Source organism: Telopea speciosissima, chromosome 1 (assembly GCF_018873765.1).
Source record: "Telopea speciosissima isolate NSW1024214 ecotype Mountain lineage chromosome 1, Tspe_v1, whole genome shotgun sequence".
In the NCBI taxonomy this organism is placed as follows: Eukaryota; Viridiplantae; Streptophyta; class Magnoliopsida; order Proteales; family Proteaceae; genus Telopea; species Telopea speciosissima.
The window spans coordinates 70847734-70862476 of record NC_057916.1 but is presented as its reverse complement, the minus strand read 5'-3'; the positions used below and the strand labels follow the sequence as shown (position 1 = coordinate 70862476).

Below are 14743 nucleotides of genomic sequence, written 5' to 3'. Positions count from 1 at the left end.
AAAGAGATAAAGTCCCATTATAAAAATTAGGGGAAAGAGAACGCTACTTGGATGCATGCGGTGTATTGCTCCTCCACTTAGACGCAAGGGCGCGTAAAATGACTGCCGCACCCTGAGGATTTTCCGCCTTTCCATGGGGTGTGGCAGTCATTTCACGCGCCCTGTGTCTGGGCGCAGGAACAGCATACTGTACACGTCCATGCAGCATTCTTTCTCCCAAAAGTTAGTTATCGTTTCTTTTTAAAACCTATTACAAATTAACTTTTCTTTATATAACTATGTTAGTTTTTTGGTTTTTCTTATTTTAAAGAAATATTTTCCAAGGTAATTATGACACTGTTAAAGAGAAACATTTTTCAAGCTAAGGTTGCTCTATTGTCACTGGTTCGAATCTGAAAACAGCCTCTCTGTGAAAACATGGGTAAGGCAACGTACATTATAATCCTCCTCAGACCCCATAGTGGCGGGAGCCTCGTGCATTCGGTACGCCATTTATTTTTTAAGGTAATAATGACTACTTAATGTCTTGCTTTATGAGTTTTTTCTTGTCAAGAAAATTTTTTCAAAATATAATTATGACTACTTGTGTGTTTGCATTATACAATGTAAATTTTTTTTTTCAAAAAAAAACGAAAGGGATAATATGACTAAGGTTAATGAACCAAAAAAGGCGAACTGAACGATATCGACCCCAAACCGGAATGAATATGTACAAAATAAACCGTTCAGTTGGGCCAACTGGTAGCCCAACCCAAAAACCCACTGTGCCAACCCACTATCTCAACCTTTGGCCCCAGTCACTGGTTGACCTTTGACCATTAACCCAGGCCAAGTTTGAACCTGACCCTGGTTTTAGGTTCTAAATGGAATATGTAAGAAGAAAAAAAATTCAAAAATAATTTTTGAAAACGGTTTTAATGGATTTGTTTTTGTTTTATTTCTAGAATTGGTTTTATGTAAACATAATTGATAAATAGGTTTGTATTCTTTTTGTTTTTATTTCTGAAAGTGATTTATGTGAACAAAATCATAAATAAGCATATTTCTCCTTCAATTTATGGGTATGATTTATGAAAATCTCAACATAAGTCAGTTTTATTTAGTTTATAAACCTATTTATGCATAAAAATAAAGCGGATAAATTGCTATGTAAACAGAACTAAATATTGATAAATTACTACCATAAATGCATCCATATTTGAAATTACAATGTTAGAACCTATGTTCATTGTCCATGATTGTAATTTTGGGACGTGCCATGATATATTTATGAGATTATTCATAGTGGGCTGGTTTTATGGGATTAGGCTCGAAAGGTTTCCTGTATAAAATGTTGAAATAGTCCATAATGTTTGATGCACCCAAGTTTGAACCCCATGTGCCATATGATATTTATTATGAGAGTTTTCATAGTAGGTTGCTTAGATGGACTTGGGCTTAGAATTTTTCCTTGTAAAATGCTGAAATAGTCCATATTAGGCATCAACCTTATGTATACTAAGGTACACCATGTCAGTGTGCAACGATAATGACTTTTAAGGTCTGAGGACCACACAACTATCACGAGAACCCGTTTGCATTAAATATCCAATAGTATACAAAATTATAGTTTCTTGAATGATCGAGTCTGATATACAACTAAAGTGTACCTGCATCTATGTTTTGAATCTTTATTCCTGGAAACACACAATGCGACAACCATATAACGGAGAGCCCAATTATGTTGTGAATACTTTGAAGCCATACCTTTGGACACACAATCGCCCATATAAAAATAAATATAAATTAATTAAAATAAACAATTTATTTGGTTTTAATGGACACTATATCTAACAAACCGGGTTAAAGTTAAGATAAAAAGAACTTTGTCCGGGAGCCAACACTCCCATGAGTCTATCTCTATCCTCCCCATATGAAAAGACACATTTGCCCTCTTATTTTGAGGAGGAGAGAGATAGACACATGGGAGTGCTAGCGTAGACAACACTCCTCGACAGAAAACTTCTTCCCTAAAGTTAAATTTTATTTTTTTTGGGGGGGGGGGGGGATGGGCGGAGAGTGGGGTTTTAAAAAATGCACAAGAAGAAAAATGGTAGTTGATATCTATTATATGTCCCTTTAGAGAATGGGAATGGGAGGGTGAAGTTAGAAGGACTGAATAAGATCAGAGTCAACCAAGTTGAGAGGAGAAAGAGAGAATTCGCTGTAAGTAGAGCTCCCTCTTTTCATCTCTTGCATAGTCACTAAAGCAGCAACTGTATTCCTAAAAATGCTCTGTTCAGCTACCATTGTATCTTCTCTTTCTCCTTTATGTTCTCTTCTCTCTCCTTCCTGTTCTACAGCAGGGAACATAGCATCTATGGTGTTCTCACACTCCTTTACAAGTTTTGAAACAAGATCAGTTGTAAAGAAAGGTTGCTTCAACACCTTCTGAATGAATGGTAGGCGCAGCAAACCTCCAGTCCTCTTGTCAAACTTCTTTAGAATCTTAGCCAACCCTGCAAGCATTCATTTATTCATTTTCTTCAATATTAGTGACCTTTCACAAGTGTCTTGAACTCCTGTTAATCAATAACTTTGATGCATAACTATCAACATATATGCAAACAATCGATAGCTCGGTTGGTTAGTTGGTTGGAGGCATTGCCAGTTGAGTTCCCAGGAGGTCAAGGGATCGATTCTCAACTATGGTTTCAACCGGTCCCAAGAACTCTAGAATCGGTCCTCAAATTTAAAAACAGATAATTTCTACGAGTTTTTAGTGTGAATCAGCTGTTTCTGATTCAAATCGACCGATTCACCAATCCGATTCCTGATTCTTGAAACCATGGGTTAGAACTCATTGTAAATATCTCACATTTGCTCTATAAATAAAGAAAAGACATAGGGTTGAGCTTGTTAAATACCTATGTAATTGATGTTGCTGTAATTCTCCAAAAGCACCATTTTACCATGGAGATTGACAATATCTCTTCTGATTTCCCACATCTCTTCTATATAATCCACCTCCGAGGGTTCGGTACCATTTGGTCCCCATGTGGCAATCACCTTTGGGATCCTCTGTTGTAACTCCTATGTAAACAACATCACCATAATCGTTAATATGTCACTCTTTTTTCCTAAGGTTTTGTTTGGTGCGCATTCTTAGAACATATTCTAGGTTGATTTTGCATTCTGAGTCAATAAAAACAGTTATTTTTATCATCTTAGAATGCGAAATTGATTTAGAATGCAAACCAAACACAACTTAAGAGACATTTCAAGAGATAGGCAGTATAATTTTAGGAATATCATGTTTTCTTTTAGTCAGAGTTTCAAGAATCCACGGATTGGATTGGGAATTGCCCAATTCAGATCAGAATTAGCGGTCAACAATCCCAATTTCTAACAATTCGATATGCTTGATTCTTGGATAAAGACACCAGAATCATTGGAATATTCCTTGAATCTGTCGATTCTAGGGATTTATTTTTCATATCGATTTAAGCTGATTCCGATCCAAATCAAATCAGACTCACAATGACTGCTTTCGTCACGAATTACGGTTTTACAACTCTTGTTTTAGTGGTAAACCATAGGTAAGAGTTCCAACAGAGGAATAAATGGGGTAGCCATTGATCTTTTAATGGTCATCAGTTAAGATTAGCTTTTTAATGGTCTTTAGTTTTTTGCCTACTAATATAACATACTTCTTTTAGGCTAAAGTCTTCTCATTTCGCATTTGTTAGAAAGGTGTGCAAGACAATGATAGCTCTTGTTGCCTTAATGGTCAAAATCTAGATTTTCTCCTTTGAGGACAGGGATTAAGTATTGGTACCTTAAAGGCCAAGACAATGATAGCTCTTGAGAATGATATGACAGTAAATCATTGTCAAATTATTTAAATTTTTTTTAGTATTATCAATTAAAGAATTTTTTCAAGGGCCATGGTTCATAATCGTGGGATCGAACAATGATAGCTCTTGAGAATGATATGACAGTAAATCATTGTCAAATTATTTAAATTTTTTTAGTATTATCAATTAAAGAATTTTTTCAAGGGCCATGGTTCATAATCGTGGGATCAGAACGGTTGATTCGCCTTGATTGGATTGGTATCAATCTGAGACCGATCCCAAATATTGATGGATTTGATACTAATCTACTAAAACAATCCAAGTATAAAAAGGTAAGAAAAGCCAATTTTTATTAACATGTAGGGGTATTTTTATCCGATTCAAGAGATCTGTATCGAATTGATATGTGCCGAAACCTATCCCAATCCGATTTCCGATCCATTAAACCATAGCCATGCGAGAAACAATCAAGAAAACTTCACATGTTCTAAATACACCTTATAAAAGTGTCATCCCGACAATAACAAATGTAGACTCTAAATAAAAATAGATTACTAATAGAAAAAGGGAAAGTAGTTTTCTATCTAACCTATGCAAGCACTCCCATGAAAAGATCCCCTTGTTTTGAGGCGGAGAGAGATAGACACATGGGAGTGCTGGTGCAGGCCACTCCCGGACAAAGTTCTTTTTCCCTAAGTTGGTTGACTCCTTTTGAGGAATCCACAAACATTGAGTTCTGATTGGGTTTGCTTTGTTCAATATGGACTTGGTTTAACCAAACCCACACTGAACCGGCTCACTGTTTCTTAACTAAATTAAATTAAAATAACTCTCAACAACAGTCTCTACTGCTTAAACTAAAGAAAACGAATTGGGCTCCTTTCCTTGGAGGGCATCCCCCAATAAGTGGTCAATGAGGCATTCAACGGCTGGACTGTGTTGCACTCATTTTGGCGCGTGTCCAATCAACCATCGAAATATGTGCAACACAAACCAACAGTTAGATGCCTCATTGGGCGATGCCCTCCAAAGAAAACAAATGCAGCAGCTAGCACTGACCTTATGGCAGATTATGAAGTCTTCTTCTTGATCCATGAAGAAGGAATTGAACTTGTTGATCTCAGCGTTCAACAAATAGATAAAATCCAGTTGGGCTTTCCTAGACTCCGATACTCCCTCTAACGAGGAAGATGAAGGAGCAGAAGAGATGAGCCGGACAAGCTTCTTCAAATCTTTATAAGAAAGGAACTTATCTTGCCACTCCGGCAACGTTTCTTGGATTTGGTGTTTAAGTCTCTTCCCAAATTTCATGATTTTTCAGTTCTTCAAGCAGTTCAAAACAAACACGGAACCAGAACTCACTCATAGAGACCAGATCCGATTGTAAGGCAGGAAGAAGGGGAAGGTGAGAGAGGGTTTTATTAGTGAAAATTAGAAGTAAGAATATTTATGGGGATATGCTAAAGTTGCTAACGTGACGAGAGGGGGAGGTGTGGGTCGGTACAATTACTGAAGAAACATACGTTGAAGTAAAAGCATTCCCCTGCAGCATATTCGTTTGTTTTTTTCACAGAAACAGACCGCATTCCAATGACACGACCAGACCCAATTGAGCCCGATCTAAACCGAACCGAGTTCATAGTGGGCGGGGATCGATATGTGTCTAATATCATTCGGGTATCGGCTCGGTTTGGGCTAAACCGACGGACCATTTATTAGCCCAATCGATAGACCCAAACCGAATAGAAACCTGAGCCCGACCCACGAACCCTAGGAAATCTGCCTAATCCCTACCGGAAACCAGTCCCTACCCGGTTTTCATACGGAACCGAAACAGAAAAGTCCTTAATGATTTGTACTCAGTTTCCCTAAAAATCACACCGAATCCGAACCGAACCACCCGATTGACATCCTTACTCTAGAGTATAGAGCAAAGTTCGTAATCCAAGTAATCAGAATCGGGATCGGTCAAAATTGGTTTGGAACGGTAAAAATGACCAAAATCCAGATTTCACTGATCGGATGTGGATTGATAAAAATATTAATAAAATACTAAAAATCGGTACAGATCGGTAAAAAATTAAAAAAATTGGTTAAAATACTCAAAATATCGATAAAGAAACCCAAAAATATGAAAAGTATCGGATCGGATCGATCGATCCAAGGAATGATTCAGGAATACCTTGCTACATCGGTCTAATCTCAGGATCGGTCATGACTGATATACCAATCCGATCTGGACAATATCCGCCGATCCGATCCGAGAAATTTTTTTTTTTTTGGTAGAACGATCCGAAAGATTAAGAACCATGGTTTAGAGAGGGCAATGGGCTTTACCAACCAAAAAAAAAGTGAGCAAGGGATGATTCCTGAGAATCCCTTTGGAATCTACCACAGATAGCAAGAGTGTCTCAATAACTCAATTTTAAGTCCTTTTCCTTAGGAGGCTTGACGTGGAAAAGGCTTTGGGCGGTGTCACTGTAAGGGTCCATGCACGCAACGATCAGGATCCACACCTAACAATTGAAAAGAAAATTTTTAATTAAGTGCACGCAAGAACCCTGGGTCCTTTCAAGCATGGTTTTGATTTATTGGATCGCCCGTATCTGATCCCCCGTATACGGATGGACAAAGGTAAAAAACCTGATCCATGCTGAGTCGAATCGGTATTGTATAGCTTTCAAAGATAGCTGATACCCGATCCGATACCGTGAACTAAATCCTTACTTTCAAGTGTCCAAATTCTACTGAACTAGAGCTCACCTGATCAATGATCAAGGCCATTCATCACATTGAATCGAATTGGACAGTCAGGATTTCTTTCTTCTTAGACGGGCCCTACAAAGAGAATGGGGTTTAGAATTTTTTTTTTTAATGAAAGCAATAGAAACAACTAAACAACAGAGAAATATACATGGTGTTTAGCTTCCGCATAAGAAGTAAGGTTCAACGCAATGGCTAAACAGAACTAGTCTTTGAACGGAGTAAACGTGACGTCAAGAGTCCTATTACTTATATTCATTAAGTCCTTAATAAAATACCAAAGCCATGGATTGTTAGTTGGAGATGGAAGAACATCAGAGATTGATTGGTTGGAGCACCATATTTCTTTAATCAACCCCCATCTAATTACATTTATGGTCTAGGTTTATCAACATCAACCAAACACTAGAACAATAAAAATAGAGACTTGGGAATACGGATTATCTCAGCCTGTAATCCCATTGACGACTGTCTCCCCCAATGCGTAAGAATCAAACTATATACACTACGATCATCAAAACAGTAGTCTCAAACAACAACATCCTTCAAAACCTTAAACTAGGATTTCTCAAATCTTAAACACCTCTCTTTGGGTATTCCCTAAGGTTGTAAACGGATCGGATTCGGCTCAAATAGTGCTATATCCACATTCGCATCCGATTAGCTATCGGACGAATTCGGATAATGCTAAACAAATACGGCCACGGATACAGATCGAATATTTTATCCGTTTACATATAAATATAGCTTTTCGGATAGCTATAGCCTATCCGTATCTGCATCCATTTAGCTTTCAGACGGATTCGAATAATGCTAAACAAATACGGACTAGGATACGAAAACGGATTTCGACTATTCATTTACACCCCTAATATTCCCACACTCAATAGCATCTTCCGAGGTAAATCAATACTTTGCATACAGATCGAGAACGCCTGTAATACATGTTCTCCTTTGAAAAACCGATGTCTCTGTATTTTTATTCGTTTTTCTCTTCACACGAAGGTAGATCTTATTTCTGTGAGTGCACAGTACTTTGTGACTCGCGAATAGGGTTAAAATGAGTGAGATATCTTTTCAGCGAAACCCTACGAATTAAGAGTATTCTGGTCATGTTAAAAGATGGACATTCAAATGTCAACCAGGCGGTGAGGAGAGGATCTGTGCGTCACGAGGTTGAGCAGGTGCCATTCTGACCGTCAAATCGAATATGTAATTCGCCCGTGAGATGTGGTTCTCTGATTCAAAATCTTTTGCGTCACTAAATGACAATATTTGTCAGCGGGTGAATTGTGATCCAATAAAACAGAATCTTTACTAAAGCTTACCGTATAGCTACTCTACACCATAATAGGACTACAGGCGGATTGGTGGTCTCTTTACCATGAGCCGTACAATCATATTTAAAAACATGGAAATTTATGGGCGTCCGATTGAGTTAGTTCTATGTGTGGGTGCTTCACCTTATCAAGAGCTGATTCCATGTTTCGTCATTGTACTGATTCTTAGTATACCATTACCTAATAAAGGACCAGAAGATGGAATCTTTTGTGTCATCTAACCCTTCTCCTTTGCGTGCCTTAATCGGAGCTGTTGATAAGGCATTCATTGATGTGGTTAAACCTTGGCCACACAAATACTGATTCTGTGTACGCCGTTGTACATCAGTTCAGTAAACCTGATCAAGCAGAAGCCTAGAAATGATATCCAGGCGATTCAAAGCCCTTCTACCTAGATTTTTGTGCCGAGCCCAGATATAAAAAAATGTTCGGAATGACGTGAACTACTGGAATACATATATACGTGCAGGAAAAACTTCCAGTAACTATCTTAAAGTCATCCAGAGTCTCCCAATTTGCTCCGTTTTTGTGCAATCACGTGGGAATCACAATAACTCCTACATACGAGATCTTAATGCTGTAAAACTAGTTGCGTTAGAACCAACACTCCACGAACTACATGTTCCATGTAGAACACTTTGCCCAAAATCTGCCATTAAGCCTTACAAAATTGACTCCTAACATGCTGCCAGTGCGTGAACCTATGAAATCTCAACTTCTTCAGTATAGGGCTTTCCCTTACTGCTTTGGCCTTCTGCCAACCATTGTATGAACATGTAATAAGCTTGCGAAATCTTCCACCGGCAATCAATTCTGCCAGGAAACCTCGGTATCATTGTTAGACCCTGTGCACAGCATAGTTTGCCACAAAAAATGATGCTTAGAGTGGGAGGGTGTGTGATAAAGTTAAATTCACCTGTTTTATTGTAGCCATCCCTTCTTGCATGATTCAACTGTAACTGTATTTCCAGTCTGAACATGATATTTATTTATTTTAGTTATTTTATCCTTATTTGGTGTCTTTTCCACTATTAGACAATCAGGTAAAAATGATGTTGAGGTGTATCAACAACAGTTAGGAAGTTCGAGAAATGCAATAATATGGGTACAAATATGTACGCCAATTAAATGATTACACAACAATAATACTTTTCAAAAATCTAATGCAATAAAATGTGTACGACAATTATACGATACATGTTTAATACGGTTGTTCTATAAAAATCCGGGAACAAAAATACAAGCATAGATTCACTATGCAACAGGTATGTACACCTAATAAACACAATAATAAAATTCACTAATGTGCCTAAATATATAGTGTGATTGGTTACCAAGCTTAGATTGGGTTCATTCTTCATTGTGAAGCTTAGAATGACTAATCAAAAAGGATGATTGAAAATAATAGCTGAAATGAAAGAATATAACCAACAAGGATACAAAAGGTTATGCAAGGACTGGTAATTCATCCTTGAACATATCAGGTTGGATGTATACCGTTTTGTGGAAAGGACAATTATGGGTGCAGTTTACCTGAACACAAACAATTTTTTGGAATCAGAGCTGACTAGTATAGCCAAGGGACTTGATCACTCCTTCATTGCAGAGATCCATATCAAGGAAGTTTGGTGTTGCAGCAACGATGTTCTTGATATTATCCCTACCACTTCAAAGACAGATTGGCCATGGAAGTTGGTCCCTCTTTTGTTAACAATAGTGAACTTAATATCGGACATCCCTATAAACTTAACTCGAGATGATAATATTTTGAATGTTACAGCTTATATACCAGGATATGCCCTAAAAAATAGGAACGGTTTTGTAATTAATGACAATCTTGTACAAACTTTATCCCCTTTAGCTTGGTGTATTACTTTCTTCTTTCATAGAAAAAAGGCTATGCAAGGAGAAAACAAATTGAACTTTTCTGTTAATTCCAACAAATAACATATCCCAGAATACATAGAGAAGATATGAGAAATAAAACATTTACCTTAATTTTCTGTTAATTCCAACAAATAACATATCCCAAAATACACAGAACAGACATGAGAAAACAAACATTAACCAGAACAAGAACTTGTTATTCTGTACCCAAGAAATCAAATTTAAGAAAAAGCATAAACACAGAAAAATATAATTTATTCAGAGACACAAGTAGGAAAACGAGCAATCACATTTTAATACAGTTTTCAAACATGCCCCCAAGAATAGTAGGAGAAATTTTCTGGGCACCTTTTATGAAAAGAATTCACCAAAGGTCTCCAGGAAGAACATACGAGAATCTTTTCACCAAATGAAAAAGTAAAATGGGTTTAGGAAGAGATTAGAAAGAAACAAAAAACAAAGAAAAAATTCCAGCAGTTGTAACCTTGCAATCCCTAGAATTTAAATGAATCTAATCCTGCATTGAGGAAATTATTTTGAAAACATATGATTTCAAATCTGAAATCTATCAAATTGGAGGTCTAACAAGAAATCCATAATGAATTTAAAACGAGAACCAACCAGCAATGATATTTCAATTACATAACATATACAAGGAAGAGGAACTTACTTACGGTGTCTTATCAAACAACCGGAAGTGTCAGACCAGCTTAAAGAAGAGAAACTGAAGAATAGAAGATGGTGATACAATCGCCGATGGAGCTTCTGCAATCAATGGGAAAAGAAATGGAGAAGAGGAACCTCAATCCCCAACTGCCACAGGGAGTATTCTGGTAATGCAAGCTGCTGCTGCAATCACTGAGGAATTATTCTCTTGAAGAACCTCAGTCGCCGGCCTGAAATCACCCAGGAACGGAGATGAAGAAGAAGGGGGCTCGGGTTTGGTATCCACAAGAGAGGGACGAGGGTTGGGGATTTTGACTTCGGTCATTTGGGTCCCCTTAGAGTTAGATTGAGACAATGTGTTTTAGTTTTTTTTTTCCTGAAGTAAACATACAAAACCGTATAATACATGGTTTATACGTGTATAATACTTTACATGTTAAAATACACATATAAATCCATATCTAACCATTCATACGGTAAAAAAGTATTTTTGAATTAAAAGTTCGGATTTATTAACTATGGTATCAACTGGTATGAAGATGGAGTTGCATTTTATGGGTTTATAATGGTAAAGTTGAGTTGGTAAAAAAGTGCACAACTTACCTGTTGTTTAAAACATGTCTCAGAGCTTCTTGCGTAAACTTATTCCTGTTGCTGTACATGAAAATAATGCATCAGATCTGTGGATGGCTGAAAGTTAAATCTTGTTTTGACTGTATGGCATAGTTTCCTCATTTGCTGATTCCTGTAATTTCACTGTCCAAATTTCCGATCGATTATTTAAGTATGGATGACAACTTAAGCTTGTGAAAGTAGTCCAAAGAAGTATAACTGGGAAGAATTGGGTTTTTCTCTTCATTATTACCTTTTTCTTTTGATTTTTCAAATAGCTATTTTAGATTTCTCAACCCTGTTCTACTGTACTCTTCCAAGAGTAGATGGGTAATCAAATGTGGCGAGAACCAGCAAACAAGTAAAATTATTGGTATATAAGAAACTTGGGTTTCTTTGTCTGTTTCATTTTATTTTTTTTCTCCCCTCCCCCTCAAGTATCCGCCACCACTTCCTTCATCTTTGCTGTATTTTGATTTTGATATTGGGTTTCAAATCTGTTTTTTTTTTTTTTTTTTGTTTCTTCCCTGGTGTCTTCTAGCGGCTGGTATATTTTATGGAGTTGAAGTTATTTTAAGGAGATTTTCTTTGTATTACTTGATTCACTTCAATCTTTTATTACATTTAATTTTAGCATATTGTCATGTCTGCTTACAATTGTTTGTCAGTTATCACATGGATTCCTTCTTCTATAGGGTTTTGCAGTATCTGTCTTCTATAGGGTACTGCTAGCTTTGTACTTATTCTTCATAAGATATATTCTAGTGAGTAGTTGGGTTCAGTTCAACCATAATAGATTTAATGGGTTCAGTTCAGCCATAACAGTCGGGTTCAGTTCACCTTAGAGAAATGGAGAAACAGCTAATACTTTCAAGTTTTAATGCTAATCTTCTTGTGCTACCTTTGCTTTATTTGACCACTGTTTCACAAGTGATGCATGGGCTAGAGTGGAAAGTGGAAAATGGAATATGTGGTCTTCCAGACCCTTCTCAATGTTACAGATGTAATATCCATCTGTTCCAGTGTCCTGACATCTGAGTCCTAGCCTGAATTCTACTAGCTAACCCTGGACCTGCTCAATTGTTCAACCAAGTGGGTGGTAAAATAAAGTTTTGCTGTACTTTTTTTTTAAAGTTGAATTAATTCTTCTGTTAATCTGATCCTTGTTGCTGGTACCCGATTACCATTCATAGAACATCTTTATTATTCCATCAAACTCTGCAAAGAGATGTAAAAAGTAAAATACAGCAGGGGTATCAAAATGGAAGTCCTTGCAATAGTAATTGGTCACAAGTACCCTGTACAAAGGCAACAATTGATAAGATACATCAATAGTGAAGTATAATGTGTAATGGAAATGTACCAATACTATTGCAAACTACCAGTAATAGAGAACTGAAACTTTGGTTGTCCACTTGACACCGCTTCATGTGGCCCATTGAAGGAAATTTTTTCAAGATGTTTACATATCTCATCAGTAGCTTTGTCCACGTAAGCATAACCCTCACATGAATTTGATGCTAATGATGCAATCTTAATCAGTTTAGGGCAAAGGCGCCTATACCTTTGTGAACAATCCATATGAACATCTTCTACAACTTCTTTTTCCTTACTGTCTTGCACAACAATACTTCTTGCTGCCCGTGTCCATCTCCTCAATATATATGCTTCGGGAATATGCTTGATATCAAGGTATTCTAGAATTTTCAAGGCATGCCGACAAAGAATGCCGAAAGTCTCAAATTTCCTGCAATTACAGTGAATCATTTGCTCATATGGGTTACACAACACTCTAAATTCACCCTCTTTATCAACAATTGAAACTACATACTCGCGGACCTCATCACTTTCATTCTTGTACTTGATGTAGCAAGCACTAACCCATTCATACTGTTTTTGAAATTTCTCAAAAATCAAAGGAGTGTAAACTTCTCCTGCTTGCTTCATAATAGGTGACTTTGAGAACAAGTTTCTTGGCATCTTATCTCTTGCATCAAACTCTGCCTTCAACTCTTTAGCACGCTTGTCGGCCACAACCCTTTCGAAGTGTTTGAAAAATTGAACAACGTTCAGACTGGACCTCAAGTAATCCTTCAAGTCACCATTTATACTTTCACTGAGTTGTGTACGCCGCATTCCTATAGTCAATGTCTTCTTAATATAGCACTTGGCCCATTTATCTTTAACTCCGTAAATACTGTCCAACCAGGAACTATTTTCAACCGGATGATCACTCCTCAATTTTCCCCATGCATTCTCAAATTCTAATTCATCATCATAATGGAATATACACTTTTTCAAATCTGCCAAAAAGCTTGAACCATCCTTCATCATGTTGCCCAAGTGCTTTATGCCATTTTGCATTAAGTGCCATGTACATAATCCGTGCCATGTCTCGGGTAACACCTCAACTATTGCCTTCCCCATTGCATCATCTTGATCTGTAAAAATAGTTATTGGCTTCTTTTGTCCATTAGCTTCCAGGAAAGCCTCAAACAACCATTTGAAAGATTCAGCCGTCGTATCATACAAAAGTGCAGCCCCAAATATGATAATTTCTCTGTGATGATTGAATCCAACAAATATCCCAAACGGCCTATACTCTTTGTTCGTGCAAAATGTTGTATCAAAGCTAAGGACATCACCAAACTGTGCATAATCTATTCTCATCTTAGGATCAGCCCAAAATATATTAGTTATTTGTTCATTGTTATCCAACTGCAACGAGTAAGTAAAAGAGGGATTGACCCTACTTTGGTTTTCAAAATACAGTAGCAAATTCCCAGCTTCACCAAAAGATAGATCTCTCTGACGTTTAGTTTGAAGACAATTCTTTTGATCTTGTTGAGTGTACCCAAGGTTCCGTCCGTCTCCTACCTGCCTACTCATGTCCTCAAACATGTCCTTAGGTTTGATACCGGAATCGTCGATCAAATCAATTTCAAATGTATGTAATTTTGAAACACTCCGTTGTGACCTCATCATATGACTGGTAGATGGCAAGTGAAGTAGGTGATTATGTTCTTCAACAAAATCACGACAATAGTACTTTCCATCATCCATAATTGCAATAACCATCCGTGCAGGACATCCAGTTCTTGTCTCCGCTCGATGCTTGACAATATTACTCTCTCTCTTGTCTTTTTTCCGACTTCCCTGTTTGTTACATACAAATACCCTTGAAGTTATGGTTTTCTTATCTTTCAGACTCCTATGTGCCCACTCTCTTCTAACACTAAACCCCGTTCTTCCTCCATACCTATTGTAGAAATAATATGCCTCTTCCTCAGAATTAAACAATATGCCGACCCGAGGCTTAATCTCAACATCTACACTCATTGGATCTTCCATAATCCTGCTTAGACTTAGATACAAATAAACAGCCACACGGAAATAAATATCATTAGATTAAGAACAAAGCATAATGAAGAAGAATCACACTTACAACCAGAAAAAGTCAATATAAGAATGCATAATTATGAGATTGAATGGTAAAAAATTCAGTATATATGCATATTCGAAATAAGTTTTAAAATATGTAGTTCTGTTAAGCGTTAACCCTTTTTGTGGAACAAAGGGAGTAACAAAATACATGACTGCAGTCACCACTAAGTTCTAAAATGCACCTCCAAGAGATAA

At 37.1% G+C, this 14743-nt stretch overlaps 2 protein-coding genes across 2 annotated transcripts; both read right to left on the bottom strand.

The window, feature by feature from the left end:
* Positions 1 to 2112: 2112 nt before the first annotated feature.
* Positions 2113 to 5201, bottom strand: LOC122657742 (SPX domain-containing protein 3-like). The gene is made up of 3 exons (XM_043852536.1): positions 4896 to 5201; positions 2907 to 3072; positions 2113 to 2498 (listed from the first exon to the last, which is right to left on the bottom strand). The coding sequence occupies exons 1-3, from the start codon at positions 5145 to 5147 to the stop codon at positions 2146 to 2148; spliced, it is 771 nt and encodes a 256-aa protein (XP_043708471.1). The 5' UTR covers positions 5148 to 5201; the 3' UTR covers positions 2113 to 2145.
* A 7271-nt stretch (positions 5202 to 12472) lies between these two features.
* On the bottom strand, positions 12473 to 14455 carry LOC122653895 (protein FAR1-RELATED SEQUENCE 5-like). The gene has a single exon (XM_043847853.1). It carries the CDS (start codon positions 14453 to 14455, stop codon positions 12473 to 12475), a length of 1983 nt encoding a protein of 660 aa, XP_043703788.1.
* Positions 14456 to 14743: the final 288 nt, after the last annotated feature.